This window comes from Ictidomys tridecemlineatus, chromosome 8 (assembly GCF_052094955.1).
Source record: "Ictidomys tridecemlineatus isolate mIctTri1 chromosome 8, mIctTri1.hap1, whole genome shotgun sequence".
Taxonomy (NCBI): domain Eukaryota; kingdom Metazoa; phylum Chordata; class Mammalia; order Rodentia; family Sciuridae; genus Ictidomys; species Ictidomys tridecemlineatus.
In genome coordinates, this window is record NC_135484.1 from 51,273,199 (window position 1) to 51,295,687 (window position 22,489).

The 22,489-nt window shown below is 36.0% G+C and overlaps 1 protein-coding gene and 1 pseudogene across 15 annotated transcripts in view; both read left to right on the plus strand.

The window, feature by feature from the left end:
* The first annotated feature begins 2,358 nt into the window (after positions 1-2,358).
* Positions 2,359-3,039, plus strand: LOC101965507 (large ribosomal subunit protein mL42 pseudogene; annotated as a pseudogene).
* A 3,862-nt stretch (positions 3,040-6,901) lies between these two features.
* Positions 6,902-22,489, plus strand: part of LOC144366099 (heat shock factor protein 2-like) — a 102,429-nt gene continuing 86,841 nt past the window's right edge. For 9 of the 15 annotated variants that reach the window (XM_078019460.1, XM_078019458.1, XM_078019459.1 and 6 more), the window contains exons 1-6: positions 6,910-7,156; positions 14,035-14,094; positions 17,056-17,164; positions 17,319-17,446; positions 18,262-18,385; positions 20,310-20,385. In XM_078019460.1, coding sequence (XP_077875586.1) covers positions 7,064-7,156; positions 14,035-14,094; positions 17,056-17,164; positions 17,319-17,446; positions 18,262-18,309 — 438 coding nt within the window. In that variant the 5' untranslated portion in view covers positions 6,910-7,063 and the 3' untranslated portion in view covers positions 18,310-18,385; positions 20,310-20,385. Of the gene's footprint in view, positions 7,157-14,034; positions 14,095-16,201; positions 16,399-17,055; positions 17,165-17,318; positions 17,447-18,261; positions 18,386-20,309; positions 20,386-22,489 lie in introns of all 15 variants that reach the window. The other 6 variants (XM_078019467.1, XM_078019466.1, XM_078019468.1 and 3 more) reach the window with 3 other exon arrangements.

Sequence of the window (22,489 nt, forward strand, 5' to 3'; positions counted from 1 at the left end):
TCCCTCCCTCCCTCCCTCCCTCCTTTCCTTACTTCCTTCCTACCTTTTTTACCCTCTTTCTTTCTCTCTCCTTTTTTTTTTTCAGGATCTTTAAGTGTAAATAAATGCTGGGCATGATAGTACATGCCTGTACCCTAGCATCTGGGGAGGCTGAGGTAGTAAGAGGATCACAAGTTCAAAGCCAGCCTCAGCAACTTAGTGAGGCCTTAAGCAACTTAGGGAGACCCTATCTCAACATAAAAAATACAAAGGGCTAGGGATGTGATGTGGTTCAGGGGTTAAGTGCCCCTGGATTTAATCCCCGGTGGAGGGGTGTGTGTAAATAATTAAATAAATAAGCTCCTTGAAAATGAAACAAATGTCCATCAGTAGCCTGAATATATTCTGCTCTAAACACACTGTGGAGCACCATGAAATTATTAAAAAGAGTAAATTATAATTGTGCCAATTGAAATAATTTTCACCAAGTGTTGTCAAAATGAGAAAAGCAAAATTCATCAAAATATATATATCAATGTTCATGGCAACACCATTTATAACAGCCAAAAGATGGAAGCAACTAGCATGTCCATTCACAGATAAAAGGATAACAAAATTCAGTGGTGTGTGTGTGTGTGTGTGTGTGTGTGTGTGTGTGTGTACATATAGGATTCTACCATATAAAGAAAGAACATTATAAAACATGCTACAACATGGTTGAATCTTGGGGACATTATGGCAAGTGAAATAAGCCATTCTCCAAAATGAATACTGTATGAACAGATATATATGAGATACAGATATATATGAGTAATCTAATTTATAAAGTCAGAAAGTAAATGGTGGTTTCCAGAGACTGGGGGAATGGAGAAATGGTAATTGTCATGAGAATACAGTTTTACATTTATAATATTAAAAGAGTTTTGGAGATTGTTTACACAACAATATGAATGTACTGAACTACTAAATTGAACACTTAAAAATAATTAACATAGCCAGGCCTAGTGGTGCAAGTCTGTACTTCCAGTGATTTGGAAGGTTGAGTCAGGAAGATCATAAATTCAAGGATAGACCCAGAAATTTAGCAAGGTCCTAAGCAACTTAGACTCTCTATCAAAATAAAAAAAAACTAAAAGGTTGGGAATGTGGCTCATTGGTTAAGTATCCCTGGGTTCAATCCCCAGTACCCCCCCAAAAAAAGTTAACATAGTGAAATTTATACAATATATATTTTACCACAATTAAAAGTAAATATAGATTTTTTTTTTAGGCAAGTGCAGTGATGCACATTTGTGGTCCTAGCTACTCTGTAAGAGTAGACAGGAAGATCACTTAAGCCCAGATGTTCAAGGTGTTCAAGACCAATCTATGTAACATAGTAAGACTCCACCTCAGAAAAAAAAGGTTAAATACCTTTGTATAAAAATAATCCACAAAACCATCTACATGTATGTGAATATATATATGTCTGTATATATACATATATATGTATATGTGTGTGTGCATATATATATATATATATATATATATATATATCTGGTGTTAGATTACCAATTATGTCAAAGTTGAAAAGATGCCACCAGGTGTCAAACGAGGTAATTTGTACAAATGTTTGGTAGGTTGTTCCAGTAGATCAAGAAAATAAATGGTATAGAACTTATACGGAGGAAATGGGAGTTCTTCACAGAGTGATGTTAGGAGGTCTTTATCATAAGAGATTGGAAATATATCTTGGAATATATCCTTAACCACTAATATCTGAAAGGTGCCATGCAATTAAACCTACAAACCATCACTGAAATTTAGTTTTCCATCCAACTGAACTCATAGTTCAATGTAAGGATCTGTTTTGTTGCTTCAATCTGGAGAATTTTGCCAGATTTACATTCTTGATGACTAAGCTAAGCCAATTTGACTATTTCAGTGATTGGATTTTTTGTAGTCCCAAAGAATCAGAATTAGCGAAAGTCGACTCATTTTCTTTTCACAACATTACCATCAAGTTGAAGAACTAAGAATCAGTTGCTATTCTGCCACGTTTACAAAGATATGTTACCAAAAATATGCAAAAAGCTAGTCCCCCATTCTATAAACCAGGTGAAGTACACTGATGTTGCAATGTTCCAACATTAGGTCTCAGCAAATGTTCAAGAGAGTTGGTAAAATCTAGATGTATTACTTTCATACTCTAGAGCAGTTCTCTGCCTAGAACCCAGGATTTTAGAAGGCCTTGAATATCCTAATGCATATACTCATTAAGAATCAAATAGGCGGAGGTGGTCTCCTGGAATAAAAATTGGTGTGCCTAGAAGCAGATTTTAAAGTTGGTTGCTCTTCAGAACATCTTTCATCATATGGTCTGATCATCTTTATAACACCATGACAGTGATAGCATTCAAATGGATGATATCAAAGAGAATTCTCTGGAAGCATTTATTTCCAGTTCAAAATAGTGCTTTTTCTAGTGTTTGTCATAAATCCACATTTTCTTCTCTTCCAGATGCCTATAATTGCAAAGTAGAGCTTGCTTTGATATCTGATGGCAGGACATTAGTATGGTGTACTATTCTGTGGATATCCCATGTGAACATACACAACCTATTTCTCAACCAGATCCTGTGCACAGTAATGAAGAAACACATGATCAAGTGCTAAAAACCAGATTAGAAGAAAAAGATGAACACCTTGAGCAAGGACCCATGATAGAAAAATTTAGCAAAATGTTCTTTACTACTAAACATCCTTGGTATCCTCATGGACAGTATCATAGACGTCGCAAGAATCCGAACCAAAAGACAGATGATATTGAGACTCCTGGGAGAATCAAAAAAAATGTTATCTGGTGTCTCATTTGCCATTTGAGAAAATGCAATCTAGTGTATTCACTAATATGTTATTTAGTAATATAATAAAATGTCTTTTCATATATTAAAAAAAAAAAGAAAGAAATATGCCCCTCTATCACTTGGGATCTAGCACTCAGTGTTGGCATCCTACAGTTCTTAACATCACTCTATCTCCTATGCCTTTGAAATACAAGACTTTAGGTTACTCTACTTTCTATCCATGCCAGAGACAGAATTGTTTCAGAGTAAAAGAGAGTTTATTTTTTGAAGCATTTAATCCATTTGATTTTTTTTCAAAATATTAAATTTAAAATGATATTTATGTGAATAGTTTTTAAAAATTAAAATTTATTAAATATAATTTATTGAATTTTAATTTTGTAACATTTCTGAATATAACTTAAAATATGAACATACCTACTTTTTCAACATTCAACATTTATTTTTAATAATTTTAGAAAATAGATTGGTTTTTAAATACATTTGTGCTTTGAGTGCAATTACATTTTTGATCAATAACATCAATAACATCCAAACAACACAGATTATGTAACAATTTTGATGATGACAGCCTAATCAGTGACTTTGTTGAAATAAAGTCAAGAAAAAATAATTATATGGAATAAACATGATTTAATAATTATGTCTTTATTCATTAATGATTTTAAACATCACTGTTCCATTAATAGAATACCAGACAATAATAATTACATTTGATCTTCTTGGATATTTTACCAAACATGTCTTTTTTCTTTTTCTTTTTTGTGCTGGTGATCAAACCCAAGGACTCATGCTACCAGCATTCACTCTACCACATCCCTAACCTATTATGTCTTATGAAAACTATGGCAAAAAAAATTGTAAGAGAGCCTCCATTTTTACTTTCGCCCCAGAGCACCCAAATGCTTTGATTAAGAGGATAAAAATCCTAAGGTCAGGGACAAGGGCACCTTCAGAAGAAGGGTGTTATTGCTCAAGTATCAGGATTCCCAGTTTAGTCCAAAGTGGAGGTGTACACAGTTTTTAGTAAACACAAATATCCTGAACTTCACTCATTTCACACACAAATTCATTTTCACATATATTATTCTAATTAACAAAACTTTGATGCTGATTTAAAAAAGAAAGAAAGAAAGAAAGAATGCTTTCAGAGAGTAGGAATTTGTTACATCTTTCAAATGCTAACCAAATGCCTCTGGAGTGTGTATTCTTAATTAGAATATTTCAACCATTAACTATCCCTAGGGTGCAAATTACAATTAAGGGTCACACTACATCTTACTGTTTAAGTAGGAGTATTTTAGAGTAAATTATAGCAAATCTAACAATCACCACGTATAAGGGCTTTATAAAGCAAGAGTTCTGTCATTAATTAGCAAGTCTTTAATGTGTCCCAGGGAGTCCTAGATTCAGACTTTGATCTAAAAGGTCAGAAGTCATTCATTTCGATCCTGGCCTTTTCAAGGAAAAGGAAGCTTGACTAAATGGATGATTAGCACTTATCTGTGTATTCACTGATTTATTCAACTAATACTTATTGAGTTTAATATATACAAAACACTGTGATAGCTTTGTAGGTGAATGAATGTAATTATGACAGTCTTTATATTAAAAGTATTTTCATAGTCCAGTATAAAAAGGCACATGCATTTCAATATGATGTAATAAGTGCTATAATAAAGATCACCAAGGAAGATTTCACCAAAGAGATGAGATCTGCTCGCAACTGACCTTGAACATTAAGGAGGAATTTAGGGTATAATAGGGAACCAGAAGGGCTCTCCAGGAGAGGCAACAGTGGTGGAAATATACAGGGGTGTGAAAGAATGTGACTTGTAAAATAACAGCAGTGAAGCAGTCAGGTGTGGCTCAGGCTAAGGTGTGAAGAGTGCTGGACCATGACTGGAATAGTAGGTAGTATCAGAACACTGAAGGTCTTTCATGCCATCTTAAAGGTTTAGACTTAGTTCTGGAAATTATGGGAAGTCACTGAATGACTTCAAAGAGAAGATAAGGTTTTCAGATTTGTGTTTTAGAAAGGTATCTGTAGGATTGTGGAGAAAAATGTCAGTTCGTTGAGTTTCACTCACATTTGATGTAAGAGGCACTAGATCTGGTAAATACCATTCCAAAATGGAGAAAAATCAACACATTGTCCAGAAAGGAATGTAGGTAGAAACCTCTGTGTAGTTCATCTTTGGCTTCAGTCTTCTTATCCTTGAAAATAATTATTAATCACTAAGTCTGGTTACACTGTTGATATCAGATTTTTGCATAATTGATTGGATCGGAATCTGAATCAGGTACTTTGAAGCTTCAATGATTGGATGGTTGTGGGGATTGAATAAGAGCTGTAAAGCCCTTGTCATATTTAAAAGCTAATCAAAAATCCTTTATTACTTGTATCCCTTCATACATCTGATTTTGTTTCAGTGAATAAGCCAGTGCTGAACACAAAGTCAGTATTCAATCAATATGTGCGCATTGGAAATTATGTACATTTAAAAAAATAGATTATTTTACATATACCTAGGTAGGAAACTAATTCTACAGTGAATTATCTTTATTTGCAAATCTTATTTTTTGCTGACTATTGTAAAAGCTAAAAGTTTAATTTTGCACAATTCTTCATACTTTCAAAGAATTTTTCAGCTATATTATTAGGGAAACTATAGGAAAATATATTCTTATCTCCAAGGAAGAAATGGGAAAAAACCTTTGCAGATACATTAAAGAATTCTTCCAAATGACACAGAACCAGTGTAATTTAACATACATTAAAGTGTCCCTGAAGCTGAACCCAAGCTCAGACTTACTTTTTCCTTGCCCAATAATTTTTTCCATATGCCAAACTATTTCGGGTAAATAAAAATGTACCTACAGTGTACCTGAAGGAACAATTAATTTGACTAAAATAATATAAAGTATTAGACAATGAGCTGGGCCTGATGGCACAGGCCTGTAAACCCAGCAGCTCCAGAGGCTGAGGCAGGAGAATTAAAATTCTGCAATTTAGCGAGGCCCTTAGCAATTTAGGAAGACTCTACATCAAAATAATAATAATAATAATAATAATGATGATGATGATGATGATGATGATAATGATGATGGACTGGGGATGTGACTCAGTGGTTAAGTGCTCCTGGGTTTAATTCTGTTCCACCTCCTAAACTCCCCCTCACTCTCCTTACCCCCTCCCCAGAAAAGAATTAGGCTAATTCATTTTAGGCTGGGCACAGAGTAGGCACTGATGTTTGCATAATTATAAACAACATGTAACAGCATGCTTATTAGAGTGCCTGGTTTACGGTAATCCGTATTTACAAAATAGTTATTGTTTAAATTCCTCTTTTCGATAAATATTTTAAAGGAGTCGCTTTCCCCTAATTAAAATTTAAGGATAAGGTTCATTATTTTAACAGTTTCTATTTGGGCCTAACACATCACATTGGAAAGCTGCCCTCTGCCTCACGTGATTTATCCCTTCCACTAGCCAGATGCAAATTACACTTTGCTTGCTAAACTAAGGACTCAAAAGCCCCTGATGGCTTTTTGTAGCCCTTTCTGACACAGCCAGAGAATTCAATGCCCTTCCCAATAGAAACAACTAAGGGCCTTCTCCTAAGCTGGAGGCCCGCTACAGCGAAACCTCCCGTGTAAAAGGCGAATGAGAAGGCAGCGTCCCCTTTAACTTCCGCCCATCACGCCGGCAGCATCCAATCACTTTTCTCTGTGGCGCGGACAGGGGCCTAGGACTGGCTCCTCGGAGGACGGGCGCGAGACCAGCGCGCATGGGCGGAGCACAGAGATTTGTCTGTCACGTGCGGTCCCCAGGCCTCCCAGCCTAGCTGAGCGCCAGGCGGGGCTGGCTGGGAGGCGGGGCTGGCTGGGAGGCGGGGCTGGCTGGGAGGCGGGGCTGGCTGGGAGGCGGGGCTGGCTGGGAGGCGGGGCTGGCTGGGAGGCGGGGCTGGCTGGGGGGCGGGGCTGGCTGGGGGGCGGGGCTGGCTGGGGGCGGGGCTGGCTTGGGGCGGGGCTGGCTGGGGGCGGGGCTGGCTTGGGGCGGGGCTGGCTGGGGGCGGGGCCGAGAGCTGCTACGCCTGCGTGGTGGGCGTTCTCCGGGAGCAGTTGCTGCCGCCGCCAACGCCTCAGCCAGCTGCCGCCGCTTTTGCCTCCGCCAGCACCACCACCACCGCTGCTGCGTTCGGGTGTAAAATTCGGAATTCCTGCTCTGGTTAACAATGAAGCCGAGTTGGAACGTGCCGGCTTTCCTCAGCAAGCTGTGGACGTTTGTGGAGGAAACCCACACCAACGAGTTCATCACCTGGAGCCAGGTATGGTCGGGGCACCGCGGTCTCCGAACCGCCTCCTCCCGCTCCCTCCCGCGGGGTTGTCCCTCGGGGCCTGCGGCTCCACGCTCCCTGCCAGGCGCGCGGCGGCTGTGCGGCACCGCGCGCGGCCTTTGCGCGCAGCCTCTAGAAGACCCCTGGTGTTGTTCACGAGGGGAGCTGGGGCCCGGCCGCACCGCTCGCCGCAGGCCGCGGTGGGGGAGGGGCGGCCCGTAACGGTCGGCCGGGTCGCATTCCGAAGCGGCCCCGCGCAGCCTAGGCAGACGAGGTACCTAGGGCGCGGGAGCCACGTTATTGCATACTCATCCTCCATCCGGCTCGGGTAGGGATCGGAACCCGGAGATCCAGGCCGGGCTCTTCGGCGCGGGGTTAGCTGGGGAAATCTGTACCCTAGCGACCTGACCACACGCACACACCCCTCGCTTTGCATCTGGGATCTTTTATGAGGAGAGCTGTCGGGGGAGTAGGCAGATGTTCAGACGCAGGCTATTGCTTATCAATGGCTTTTTCAAACATTAAATAGAAAATGGCAAAGTATTCTTTGGAGTCGGGCCATTTGTGTAATCGGGTATTTTATAATTATGATAATGAAAGTGCTAATAGACCGTGTTCAGTAACTTGATGAGGAGCTAAGGATGAATTACTAAATTTCCCCAGTTGCCCGCAGAATGGTATATGGGTGCCTAGATTATTTGATCATGACTCTGCTTCCAAACAAGGATAACCCCACTCAAGCCTCTTATCCAGTCTGGTCTAAGTTTCTCTGTGCATAAGATGGATGGATGAATGGGTTGCCTCCATGACCCGAGACCCTTTCTAGTTCCAAACACAAAGATTCTAGACAGAATGATTATTAACATCGACACTACATTTACTTTAGTAGACACTTGGATTATTGGAATCAGTTTATGAGGTATTTTGGGTTTTTCTTAACTGTAGATGATCACTTAGTTGGGAATATTTTCATGTATGGAGTTTTTGAGAACAAGTCAAAACTACCAGCATAATGCCTGACACCTGTTACATGCTAAATAAATGTTGTCTCCTTTCCCCTTTTCTTTCTGCTTGTTTCCTTTTTATTAATAGTTTTCAATTTTATTTTTAATAGTGTACCATATCAAGCATATGAGATTTTGACTATTCTTAGTGTCATTTATTCATTTTTAAACTTTCTAGTGTTTAATTTTCTTGTGTTGTCAACTGGATTTTTTTTTTAAACCCTCTGGATGAAGCTGTGCATATTAAGCATTTGATGAATTCTGTACAGTTGTGCAAGGAAAGGTGCAAAGAAAGCCAGCCACTAGGATGTACTTAAAATAAACAGATGTCTCATGCTTTTCATCAGTCAGAAGGATTAAAAGTTGACAAGGATGGATCAGCACAGACTGTTACTCATCTATGTATTCATGTTAGAAATTGGATGAGGTACTCTTTCTGCCTGAGCTGACTTTATCATACCTTTTTGACTTGGAAAAGCCTTATTTATACTACTTAGAAATGGTACCTACATATATTGGTAATTGGTTTTAATAAAAGGTTATTATTATGTTAGTGGCAAGTCCAATAATTTCTCATACGCCTAGTATATTAATAACATTCTTATTTTCTCTGCAGTATCAAATGCAGAGTTTCATACTCATCCACAAATACTTAATTTCATGAATTTTAAGGTAAAGAAATAAGACCGTCATTTTTTATTCCATTATTAAATTATTAAGTCAGCTTTTTTTTTTTTTTTTCTTTCTGCACAGGGGATTGAATTCACAGGCATTTAATTGCTAAGCCATATCCCCAGCCCTTTTTATTTTTTATTTTGAGACTGGGTCTCAAAAGTTGCTGAAGCTGGCTTTGAATTTGCAGCCCTCCTCCCTCAACCTCCTGAGTCACTGGGATTACAGGCGTGGGACACTGTGCCCAGCTTAGTGTATATTTTAACTACTCATTTTTCTAATATACCAGTAGGAAAATGAAAATGAACTCAGGTCTGTATCTGTGCCAGAGTTACAATAAGTGTTTAGTGTTTGATGAATGAGTGAAATCCCTGTGCTAGTGGTAGAAATGATAAAGAACATTTGAAAAGAATTTTAGAGATCATCTAGTTTAACTCCATCTCACCCACCATAATTGAGGATTCTAGGCTTAGACAGGTTGGATTACTTAGCTATAGTTACACAGCTAGTCAAGATTGGAGATCAGCCTCTTAACTTAGATTTCTGATCCCCAAGGTCAATTTTCTAACAATAGATTTCTGAGCTCCACCAACTGTACTAAAGTTAATATAGAGATTAGCACCATATTTAATTTTTATTTTATTTCTTTGGTACCGAGTATTGAACCCAGAAGCACTCAACTGCTGAACCACATCCCCAGTCCTATTTTGTATTTTATTTAGAGACAAGGTCTCACTGAGTTGCCTAGTGGCTCACTGTTGCTGAGGCTGGCTTTGAACTCAAGATCCTCCTGCCTCAGCCTCCTGAGCCGCTGGGATTACAGGTGTGCTCCACCATGCCTGGTTCCATGTTTAATTTTATACGAAAATGATGTCCATGGGGCTGGGGATGTGGCTCAAGTGGTAGCGCGCTCACCTGGCATGTGTGTGGCCCGGGTTCGTTCCTTAGCACCACATACAAAGATGTTGTGTCCGCCGATAACTAAAAAATAAAGATTAAAATTCTCTCTCTCTCCCCTCTCTCTGTTTAAAAAAAAATGATATCCTTCACAAGTTAGTGGATAAATCTGGATAAATGTTATCTAGTACTAACCTAGTAGCTTAGTGCACCTGCCTATCTTCAATCATGCTGTCACACATATTTTCTAAAAGCAGTGCTGACACTGAAAGGTAAAGCTTTTAAACAGTGATGTTAGATGAAAAACCAAAATAAATTACCCGCATCTTTTAAAAGTTGCTATTTATAGTTGTTTCTGTTTTATTTATTTATTTTCCCATACTTGTGCTGCACTTCTGTTGAGGTAATTTAGCATTTATAGTATCTGATTGAAAATCGTATTAAGGCCTTTTAGAAGAAGCAGATGTTTTGGGAACCAAGGAATCTTAGGCATTTTTCCCCCAGTGGCGGAAAATAATCTCTAACTTGAGTGTAAGGCAAGGACAGAAAACTCACCAGCTGCAGTTTGGAAAGTTTGGCTTAACAGTTCTAAAGACTTACGTAACTTTAGTTTTTCTTGAAATTTGACAAAATTAAGTGAAATAATCCTCTCTTCATTAAACAGAAATAATATTGTGAATGATCAAAATTATACTAAATTTGTTACTGACTCAAAATTTTTAATAAGTCTTTAGATCCAAGGTCTTTAAGAAAAACACACTATACATATTTCAGTTTTTCCTTTATTCTCTCCCCAAACAAAAAGTTGTCTTTTTTTTTTTAACATTTCCCATAACTTCAAAATTTCATATAATAGTTCTTTGTTCAGGTAAACAATTTATTTCCACAGTCAAGAGATAGTATTTTCAGACAACCTAAAGCATGTTTTTAAATGTAATATATCCTAAAGAGAAGGGCACATGTATAGCTAGGAAGAAACTGGGGAAACCTGATACTCAGAGACAAGAGGTTATGGAGGTTAAATGAAAGTTCTTGTCATTGATAGTGAAGAACAGCTTTTACTGCTATTGAATGTTGATAATTATTATAAAGTAGCATAAAAGAAGGAAATTTTCTATAAGGTCAGTATTCTTACCTTTGTCTCTGTTTCTCAAATTGCTTGAGAAGGATGCACGATTTCACTAGAGACCTCATACCCATTTGTTCCACTTTTTGTGCCTTTTGGAAATTCTCTAGTATTCTCAAATCAGCACAGATGAATAAAGAAATAGGAGGTGGAGGGAGCAAACCAGAAAACTGTAGTGTTTTCTAGCTGTTTTGAAGGAATTTGAATATCCCGGCAACCATTGCATTATTTTGATGTTCTAGAGTGAAACACAAACATGGCAAAGTAAGGGTAAAATCCAAGTTAGATGGGCCTGCAAAAAAGTTGGAAGACTCATTTGCAAATTATTTTTATTTGTATATGTAAAAGAGGAGTTAAAGACTTAAGAAATAATTGGTGAACATTGAGAAGTTACAGACTTGTTAAAGTTGCACATTTATATTCTGGAAATTGTTTTCAGTGATCCCAAAGTATTAGATTATTTGTAAGAACATTTTGAGCATTCTACACTAAGAGTGCCAAAAGTTTAATTTAGGCATTAGAAATGGCTACTGACTACTTTTGGAAAGTTTGCCAACATTTATGGGTAAGGATGGAGGAGAAGGTACCAATCTCTTGTCCCACTCAGTAATGGCTTTCTGACCCTTGTAAAATGTTTAGGGAGAAGGGAGAATTCACTGTTGAATTGCTTGAGCCTTATGGGTTTATGGCAATAAGGTTGAATTTTTGTACTCAAAGATGTAATTGATTAATTTTAGAGTAGAGACTGAAGGAATACCAAAGTAGAGACACAGAATGATAGGAGTGAATGAGGGCTTTGTGTGAGGAAGACAATGCAAATTCAAATAAGAAACTTTCATCTTTATTTGTTATTATCCAAGAGTTGAGATTCGACAGATATGATTGAGTTTATTGAACTAAAGATTCATTTAAGTAAGTTAATCATAAATATTTGTTGTGGACCTGTTAATGCCCAGTATGCTAGGTACTAGGAATTTATTCAGTAGTGAACCAAAGTGCTTTTGTTCGTGGAGTTTACATTCTAGTAGAAGGTACTGATAGATAAAATAAGCCAATATGAATAACTGAGCAGTGATAAGTACCATAAAGGAGAGCAAACAGGTTAACAGTCTGTCAGTTATGATCCAATCAAAAGACAACATCCACAGAATATTTTCAATAGGGAAAGTTTAATAGAATTACTATTTCATAGGAATTGGAGTAAAGAAAACTCTAAAGAATATAGGGGTAGTTAGTAGGAACAGTCAGTGTTGGTATAGCTATGATAATGCCATAGTAGGGACACTTCCCTCAAAGCTAGGATCCTGGCCTTGTTGGAGAAAGTGTAGCCATATTTCACTGAATGGAAGAGAAGTCATTTGTGTTGGACTGGTGGAACTTACTGGAAATCTGACATTTAGAACTCTGAGCAAGGATTGATCAACTACAGCCCAAATGCCAGTCATCTGTTTTATGAATTTAATCGGAACATAGCCGTGATCAGTCTATTTATATGTTGCCTATAGCTGCTTTTTTTGTTACACAGAGAAAATCTTGACCTTATCAACAAGCAAAAAATATTTATCTGGCCCTTTTAAGAAAAATTCAGCCCCCTGTTTGAGAGTAAATTTGTTCTTTGGATTTCCATATCCAAGTGTGAATGTTGGGAGAGGTATTGCTAGGGACATTTCACTGCCCAAGGGTAAGAGGGAGTGACAGGGAAAGTTGTTGTGCTTTGTTTGCTTCCTATCATCATGCATTACAAGAGCTAGGTGCTTGCAGGTTCTCTCAAATATCCTCTACCACAAAAGAGTTAATTGTGGCAATTAGAATTTAAGGTACCCTGTTCCATGTTTGCAGAAGGTACAAAAAATAACGTGTTTGGAGCAATAAATTGATAATTGGCACATAAACTGAGTGAAATTTGTGGATACTTGGAAGGGTGAGAAGGAAAGCTGTATTAAAGAGATGGCATTTGAGCACAGACCTAAATGATTAGAAAGGACGGATCACAGAAAGGGGGAGTAGCAAATGTAAAGTCCTTGAATATGGAATGTTTAAGAAAGTAAGAAGGCCCATGTTGTTGATATATAGACTAGGAGAGAGAGATCAGAAAAGTAGAAGCAGATGGCCTAGGGCCATAAGGTTGTAATAGGGATATTGGCAGCTAGTTAGAAGACTGAGAGTTTTCCAGTGTGGTATTGAAAATGGTGGCTGAAAGTAGGCTAGTTGTATTCATAGTGGTCTGAGAAGAGGTCAAATTCTATTTCCACTTTGAAGGTAGAGCTTCAAGACTTGCTAGTAAATTGTCTGTAGAGAAGGAACAAAGAATTAACAACGATTCAGATTTAGCCTGAACAGAAACGTTGGTTGAGGTTACTGTTTTTAAATTTGAGATTAAAAATGAATCATTGAGGCTGAGTGCCATGGTGCACACCTGTCCAGTACCTGGGAGGCCGAAGCAGGACCATCAAAAGTTGAAAGCCAGCCTCAGCAAAAGCAAGGCACTAAATAACTTAGTAATACCCTGTCGCTAATAAAATATAAAGTAGGGCTGGGGATGTGGCTTAGTGGTCAGTTGAGTTCTCTGAGTTCAATCACTGGTCATAGTAGTTCCCTCCTCCCCTTTCCCCTCCCCCCAAAAAAGGTGAGAGAAATGCAGTACAGGAAGAACAGGAATATTTCTGAACAGCTTGATGGATTTCCCTACCCTGAGATATCCAAGTGGAAATGTTGGGTATGAGTTATTGGGTATGAGTTTGGCTTTCAGGGCAGAGTTTGGCGCTTGTGAGCGGCAAAGTCATGGGGCTGAATGAAATCTGGGAAAACTGATGAAGCAACTGGAACTGAAAGATTGGGTATTCAGCATCCAGAGGATGTAAAGTCAAGAACAAGCCAGCATAGGAGTCTGAGAACAAACAGTGGAAAAAGAGGAATATCAGGGAGTAAGGTCATCGAAGTTAATGAAAGAAAATGGTTTAGGAAGATAAATGATCAACTGTGTCACATGCTGTTAGTAATATTTTTATATCAGGTGTCTGTAAGGTATGTCTATATATGAATTAATTGCTTGGAATTAGAACATGAATATTTTAAGATAGTGCACGTTGTTTCTCAAAGAGATCAAATCTATTTTTTTTTAATAGAGAGAAAGAGAGAATTTTTGATATTTATTTTTTATCTTTTGGCAGACACAACATCTTTGTTTGTATGTGGTGCTGAAGATCGAACTCGGGCCGCACACATGCCAGGTGAGTGCGCTACCTCTTGTGCCACATCCCCAGCCCGAGAGCAAATCTATTTACTCTCCTATTATTAGTTGTGCTTGAATTTCTCAGTTAATTTTCCTCCTCAAACTGTATATTATCAGTCTTAATTTTTAACAAATGGATATTGTGGGTGGCCACCATGTCCTGTGACCAGAGTTTTCCTCTCCTGATTAGTTGAGGCCCTATCAGTTACTTTCAGTGATCCTGCCAGTTTCAAGTGACTGTAGATGGTGGCCCCTATCTTGAGAGTAGTAAAAATGCCGCCAAGTGTGTCTTCATGCTTGGGCATGCCTTCCTACATCCCCAGGGATCTAGTTACCTTACCTGTCCTTGTAACCCTGGCCCTCTTGACCTTTTTTGGATGGAAATTTCTAAGAACCAGAGTCCCCCTGAATAAAAGACCAAGCCAGAACCTGCTAGCTCTCTCGCGCCAGCCTCTTGTGACATTCCTAGCTCTCCCTTTTGGGGAGCTTGAGGCTGAAGGCAGAGGAGCTTTAATTCCTGGGATTTGAATTTAGAGGTAAATTGTGTGTCTGTGTTTTATTTGATACCTTAGGAAATTCACTGGAGCGACCTCTAGTTTAGCTGCCCGAGCTGGCTGTGGGCAGTAGGATATAAAATGTTTTCTCAGTGAGATTTTTATATTTCCCCAATTACTAGTAAGTTCTAAAATCTTTTCATGTTCAGTTAGCCATATGTTTTCTGTGACATGTTTGTTTTGTACATTTTTCTATTTGTCTTTACTTTTATTCTTTGCAGGAATTCCTTATACTTTATATTCATGTTTTGGTTATATGTGTTGCCTTCATTTTCTCCCAGTTTGTGGCTTATGTACCTTTTCTGATGAGTATCGCTCCTTAATTTTAGTATAGTTCATCAATTTTTTGTGGTTCATGCTTTTTCTTTTTTGGGTGTGAGTACCAGGAATCTAACTCAGGTACTGAACTACATCCCCAGCCCTAATTTGTATTTTTTATTTAGAGAAAGGGCCTCACTGAGTTGCTTAGTGCCTAACTTTTGCTGAGGCTGGCTTCGAACTCGTGATCCTCCAATCTTAGCCTCCTGAGCTACTGGGATTACAGGTGTTTACCACCGAGCCTGGCTTTTTGTTTCTTTTTACAAATAAACTTTTAAGTATTTTTTAATAGCACTGCTTCATCTTTACTTTAAAAATCTTTTTTTTTTTTAAATTAAGAGAGAATTTGACGTATTGGTTAATTTAGGGAGAATTAATAGCTTTACAACACATTTGTCCTTTTTATTTTAGTATTAAAGATTCTGTGTATGTATACACTTGTGTGTATTTTAGGTCCTGTATAATTTTAGAACTCTTTTTAGATTCTTAACATTGTTCTATTGTTACTGGTATATTTTTTTTTTTGTTGCAGTTGCAGGTTGTTTGAAAGGTTTTGCATTTCACATGAAATACAAAAGTTTTAAAGGTTTGCATTTCATGTTTTGAATTCAGGTGGGATTGATTTCTGTGTGTGGTTTGAGGGATCTGGTTTCACTATTTCCTACATATTCAGTTGTCTAGCACCTTTATTGAAAAGCTCAGTATTTGATTTCCAAATCATCGATGTTCCCACTTGTTTTTTTAATTGTAGCAAAATGTAAATGGCGTAAAACTAACTGTTTTTGCCATTTTGAACATATAGTTTGGTGGCATTAAATGCATTCACATTGTTAGGTAACATTTATTGCCTTCTACCTTCAGAATGTTTTTCTTCTTTCCACACTAAACTCCATGCCCACAAAATAGTAATGCCCAACTCTTTTTGCGGCTCCTAAACACCACCATTCCGCTTTGTTTTTATGAAATTGACTTTTCTTGATATTTCATGTAAGTGGAATTGCATAGTATTTATACTTTTGTGACTATCTTATTTCATTTATCATAATGTCTTTAAGGTTCATCCATGTTGCAGCATGTGTCATGACTAACTTTTTAAGACTGAATATTTCATTGCATATACTACATTTTGTTTATCTATTCAACTGTTGGACATTTTGGTTGTTTCTGCCTTTTGGCTATTATAAATAATGCTATTGTGAGCTTCAAAGTTTATGCTTCTTTTTCTTCTTTTAGGTACATATCTATAACAGGAATTGCTGGATATTATAGTGATTGTTTTCATTTTTTGAGGAACTACTATACTCTTTCCATAGCAGCCACACTTTTATATTCCATTGGCAATTCACACGAGTTCAAATTTCTCCACATCTTCATCAATACTTATTTTTTGATTTTTGCTCATGACCATCTTAATGGCTACGAAGTAGTAGGTATCTCATTGTGGTTTTGATTTTACTTCTAATGATTAGTGATATTGAGTGCCTTTTCATGTGCTTATTGACTATATTTGTAAATGTTCTTTGGAGAAAGGTCTACTACAGTCCTTTGTTTTGTTTTAATTAGGTTGTTTGATTTTTGTTGTTGAATTGTAGGAGTTTTGTATGTATTGTGGATATTTATTAGATCCTCCTCCCTCAGCCTTCCTACCCTCTGGGATTACAGGCTTGGGCCCCCTCACCTGGCCACTGTTAACTTTCAGTGTTAATGTAGTAAACATATAGCTTAGAGTTTTGCAGTTGATTTGTAATCAGTGCATCTTAGTATAGTGTCTACTACAGATACTGATAAAATGTGTTTCTTTTTAATTTATCTTATTTATTTTATTGTTATACAAGATAGCAGAAATGGTCTATTTTTCTTATTTAATGGAAATGCTAATGATATAATGCAGTATTTGGTGTCAGGTAGATATCAAAAAATTTAATTGCAGTTTGGAACTTACTTGCAATTTGTTGTTGTTGCCATTATCAGGAATAGAATTTTGATTTGAAGGTATCATGGAAGGACTGGTCAGGACAGGTTTGGGATTCATATATATGAGTGTGCCAGAGAACCTTAACTAATTGACCTTTTCTGGTTTTCTTTAGAGTGGCCAAAGTTTTCTGGTCTTGGATGAACAAAGATTTGCAAAAGAAATTCTTCCAAAATACTTCAAGCACAATAACATGGCAAGCTTTGTAAGGCAACTAAATATGTGTAAGTATGGACAGCAGTTTATTTGTTCTGCTAACCAATTACTGATTAAGCCATTTTTTTCTCATTAAGATGATAAAGGAAAATTCCACACAAGCAGTGTGACTTTTTGACTGTTGTCTAATTTCAGTCTAAGTAAATTTTCAATCTTTTTCAGATGGTTTCCGTAAAGTAGTACATACTGACTCTGGAATAGTAAAGCAGGAAAGAGATGGTCCTGTTGAATTTCAGCATCCTTACTTCAAACAAGGCCAGGATGACTTGTTGGAGAACATTAAAAGGAAGGTAAGTTGTTGTTAATATTATTTAGCTAAGATTTTGACATGTATGATTGACCAATGAGCAGTTTTAGCTATTGTAATTCAGAATGTACAGAAAATACACAGGTGTTCTTTGTTAGAATGAATCAGACCAATAAAACTTTAATTAAATATTCTATCCTCCACCTTTCCCTGTGTTCATCTGTAGTGAGAGCTCATTCTTCATTTTCTTGATGAAAGGAAAATGCTTACAACATTCTGATTGAGGATGAAGAGTCATTATTACAATAGGAAGGTTCATTCCTGTGTTGACTGAAAAAAAGTCCTCACTGTAGGACTTTTTTTGTTGTTTACTGATATATATCCATTGTACAGAATAAGTCCTTTGTACATGATAGGCATTAATTATTACATTTTTGAATGAATATCTTTTGGTGAAATAAGATATTTTTACTAAATCCATAAAAGGGCTGTAAACGATGAAAGAAAATGACCTACCATGTAGCCATTACTGTATAAATTTAATTAAAAGTGGAATGTGGTAATAAAAAGGCTTGAAAATTACAGGGAATTTGGCAGAAGAAAAAGAAAAAAACCCTAAGATGTTACTGCTCATGGAAACTTAGAGAAATTTTTGTTTTGTTTTGTTTTTTGATTATTTCTTGCTTTCTCTCTGGATGAACTGTGAAGTGTATTCTTTTCCTAGAATTCCACCCTGTGCTTTTAGAACAAAATCTCCCTTTGAGTAGATCACAAAAAATTCTTATAATAGGGAAGCTTTGAATTATAATCATGGGTGTGCCGTGTATTTTTGATTTTCTAAATTTGCTTTTTGGAAAGTTTCGTTTTCAAAACCAGAAGAAAATAAAATTCGCCAGGAAGATTTAACAAAAATTATAAGCAGTCCTCAGAAGGTTCAAATAAAACAGGAAACAATTGAGCCCAGACTTTCAGAATTAAAATGGTAAGCCATTCTTCCAAATATAATACTAATGTGTTGGGTGTTGGAGTTGTCTGGTGCATTGGTTCTTATTACTTTTGATTTGTAGTCATAGACTTAACTTTAATAATATGTTTTAATTGTGATGGTCAGGATCACATATGAACCTAAGAACATCAAAACAATTTGATAAACAAATATTACTGAAGAAACAATAAGTCTTTAGTGTAGGAAATACATTTCTACTTAGGTGTTCACAAACAAAAGAGCGCACACACAAAAAATCTTATATATTACTCATCCTTTTTTTTTTTTTTTCCTTCTCCTCCTTTAAAATTCTTCCATGAGTTCTATTAGGAAAAAGTAGGACACAAAAAGTTGGGAATAAAAGAACCCAAGAGATTTGCCCTACTTGATATTTGTTCTGCATAGGTGTGGGAGAATGTTATTTAAACCTTTTTCTTCAAAAAGGTGCTTTGTTTTGTTTTATGACATTACTTGATAGGTTTTCCTAACTTACCAAAGTAATAAGTTTATATATATATATATATATATATATATATATATATATATATATAGAGAGAGAGAGAGAGAGAGAGAGAGAGAGAGAAGTATTTTACTACTCTTAGTAAGCAGCTGAGATTTTTCCCTTTAATAGTTTCCAAGGGCTTGAGAGTAGTTCCTTGATGTATTCTTTACCCATTTCAGATATGGACTGATTTGCATATTCCTAACTATATTTTAAAGTAACCTTGGGCTTTGGTTCTTTTTTTGAATAAATATAAATTTCTCCATTTTGCATATTTTATTTAATCACTGAGGATGTGTCTGTTGGCTATACTTTGACCTAATTCTTTGAATCTCAGTTTAGCTCTTAAGGAAATAGATCCCCAGATCATCCTTTAAGTGTTAGAGGCAATGATCTTCTCCTTTAGTAGGTAGATAATAGCATCTTTAAAGGTACGTCTGAAAAAATATAGCAGTTATTCAGTAAGTAAGTATTAAAGAAAATCTCCTTTTCATATTCCTCTGTATTTAAATCCACATTTCTTTTTGTAATAATTCAGACTGAGAAAATAGCTTTTGTGGAGATTAACAAAAGTTGAAAATTATTTAATTGGTAGATTATCTTTTATATCTTCTCACCATTTTCACTCTGCTAATGACAATGCAATTTCAATTAAGAAACAGCAAAGGAAAAGAATCTTAGTATTGGGCAAGTTATTGGTTTGACATTGTTGAATATTCCATCTTTTAAAAAAATAAAACGGTGGTTTGCATATGCTTGTTTGAGACAGTTATCAAGGTAGTTTGAGAGTCTCACTTTAGTTTGGCTTTAACAGTTATAGAATTATCTGTGTGACACTGGGCAGGTTCCCACAAATTCTCTGTACCTCAGTGTCCTAATCTTTCAAGATAATTCTTCCTTACTTGGCTGATTTTAGAGAAATTTAAATGCTTAATTGAAACGTTTAGCATAGTGCCTGAAGCACATCAATTGTTCAGTAAATGTCACTTTTGTTTCCTAAGATGATTCACAAAGTCTAACCTCACTTAAGTGATGAACATTAAAAAAAGTAATGAACCACATTATCAAAAGGAGTAAATTGCTTGCTGCTATATGGATATAGAAGTGTGTTTTAAGTGGGTTTTTTTTTTTTTTTTTTTTTTTTGTATATTTTGCCATGAATAGCAGATAATACATTTAAGAAGGAATGATTCTGGAGTTGTGTTGAGATAGTTGTCATTCCTGTATTATTGAACCAGGTTTCTGTATTTTATTATAAAAATATGTATTTTTATAATACATATCATAGTGAAAACAAACATAGTTAAGTTCTCTAGGTTTGTGTTTTTTAATTCTCTAGTATTCTTAATTAAGATACTGGGGTTTGGTTTTCTGACTAAATCTTTTTTGTTTATTTTATTTATTTTTTAATTATAATAGTGAGAATGAGTCCCTTTGGAAGGAGGTGTCTGAATTAAGAGCAAAGCATGCACAGCAGCAACAAGTTATTTGAAAGGTAAGAAGCTCTTTTTCTTGTGACTATCATTTGCATTTGTTTAATGAATTATGTGTGTAACACAAAAAAACCTCTGTTGAGTAGTTAGTAATTGATCTTTGTTTTTTATGTATTAAATACACAAAAGTAAAATTTTGAAGACAAATTAAGCCAAGTGTTATATATCCTTTTTAACAACAGCAGAAACATTTCTCATAGCTAATGATGATTGTTCTATACTCTCATATAATATCTCAGTAGCTTTTACCTGGCATAACAATTTTGAGATACTTTATTCTTGGGAGCTTAATTAATACACTAGCCAATTTCTTAGCACTTATTATTATTATTATTATAAAACAGTCTTACTGTGTTTTGTGGAAGATTTCCCTTTACTTTTTACTATAATAGGCATAGTTAATTTTTAAATAATTTGACCCAATTAGGAATTCAAAAGGATTTTTCAGTGGATGCGATAATTAGTTTCTGCATAAAATCATAATATAATGATTACCATAATAAAATAAAATCATTAATATAATGCTGTAAAATGAATGTTAGATTTTATATTGAACCTAAAATGTGTTCTTCTGATTTAATGTTTGCATATCAACTTTCATTTGTTAATAAGAGATGAAATATGAAAATAATTAAGGCAGCTATTTTTTTCTTATGAGTAAATGAATGGACTCTAAGCTGCAGGATTTTAAATGGGAAGATGGGGGAGAGCTTTAGCTTGTTCCTACTTGGAAGGCCCTTGAACTAAAAATAGGTCTGTGACTGACGGGATCTGGGTCTAGTGGAGCAAACTTAGAGCAGAAATAAATAGTAATTGCAGCGTTTGGCCTGTAGTCAAAATAGATTCTTCTTCTTCTTTTTTTTTTAATCAATGTGCAAATTAAGGTTGAATATAGGAGAATTCAAATCTAAGTGTTTAGTTTAAATATGTGTTTTAAACATTTATATTGGGGTCTCTAATGCATACCCCTGTTAAGAATATCTGATTTAAAAGAAGACATGTATTTTAATATGTACTTAAATATTTTTCAGAAAACACAATTTTGATTAAATGTTAACTAAAAATACACCTTCATCTGTAGGGTTTTTTTTTAAACAAGAATTATTAGTATAATAGTTACATTGCATTTCAGTTTTTCATGAACACTAATATTTTTTCACCATCAAATTTATATTTAAATATATGTGTATTGGTGAGTGGATTTGCATAATTCATGATGACAAACACTGATTTTTAATGTGCCCCTGGAATTGGCTCCTAAGTTTGCTATTTAATGTTGGCTTTTGATTAACTTAGTATATATGAGTATATACTAAGTATATAAGTATATTGAGGTACCAGTTATAGGAGTTATCAAGTACAGAAGTTAAATGATAAAAATGTTAAATGTTGCTGGGCAAAGTGGTGGATGCCTGTAATTCAGCTACTCAGGAGGTTGAGGCAAAAAAGTTTGCAGCCAACCTGGGCAACTTAGGGAGACCTGTCTCAAAATTGAAAATAAAGGGCTGAGAACATAACTCAATCCATAGTACTGTTTTTTTTTTTGTTTTGTTTTTTAAAGTCTGATGCCTATCTGCTTCAGAGAAAAAGCACTATACAACATGATGCCAGTGTCAAGAGAACTGAGGAAAGAATTTTGGGCAGTGATTTTTATTTATTTATTTATTTATTTATTTATTTATTTATTTATTGATACCAGAGATTAAACCCAAGAGGTGCTCAACCACTGAGCCATATCACCAGCCCTTCTTATTTTTAATTTTGAGACAGGGTCGCTTTAAGTTGCTGAGACTAGCTTTGAACTTGGGATCCTTCTGCCTCAGCCTCCTGAGACACTAGGTTATAGGCATGCCACCACCATGCCTGGCTAGTGATTTGTTTTTTCTGAAATTCAGTCACTGATGTTTTTAGAAACCTGTGATAATATTTATTTTATGAATTCAAAAAATTGAAGTTGAATTGTTCCATAGATATCTTTAACCTTCAATGTTGCATTTTCACTGGCTGTTAGCATTTTTTTTTAAATAAACAATTTAGTGTCTTTGTCATAGACTCTAATGCTGTCTTAACTCTTCAGTTAAAATGTTTTAATATTTGTTCATTGAA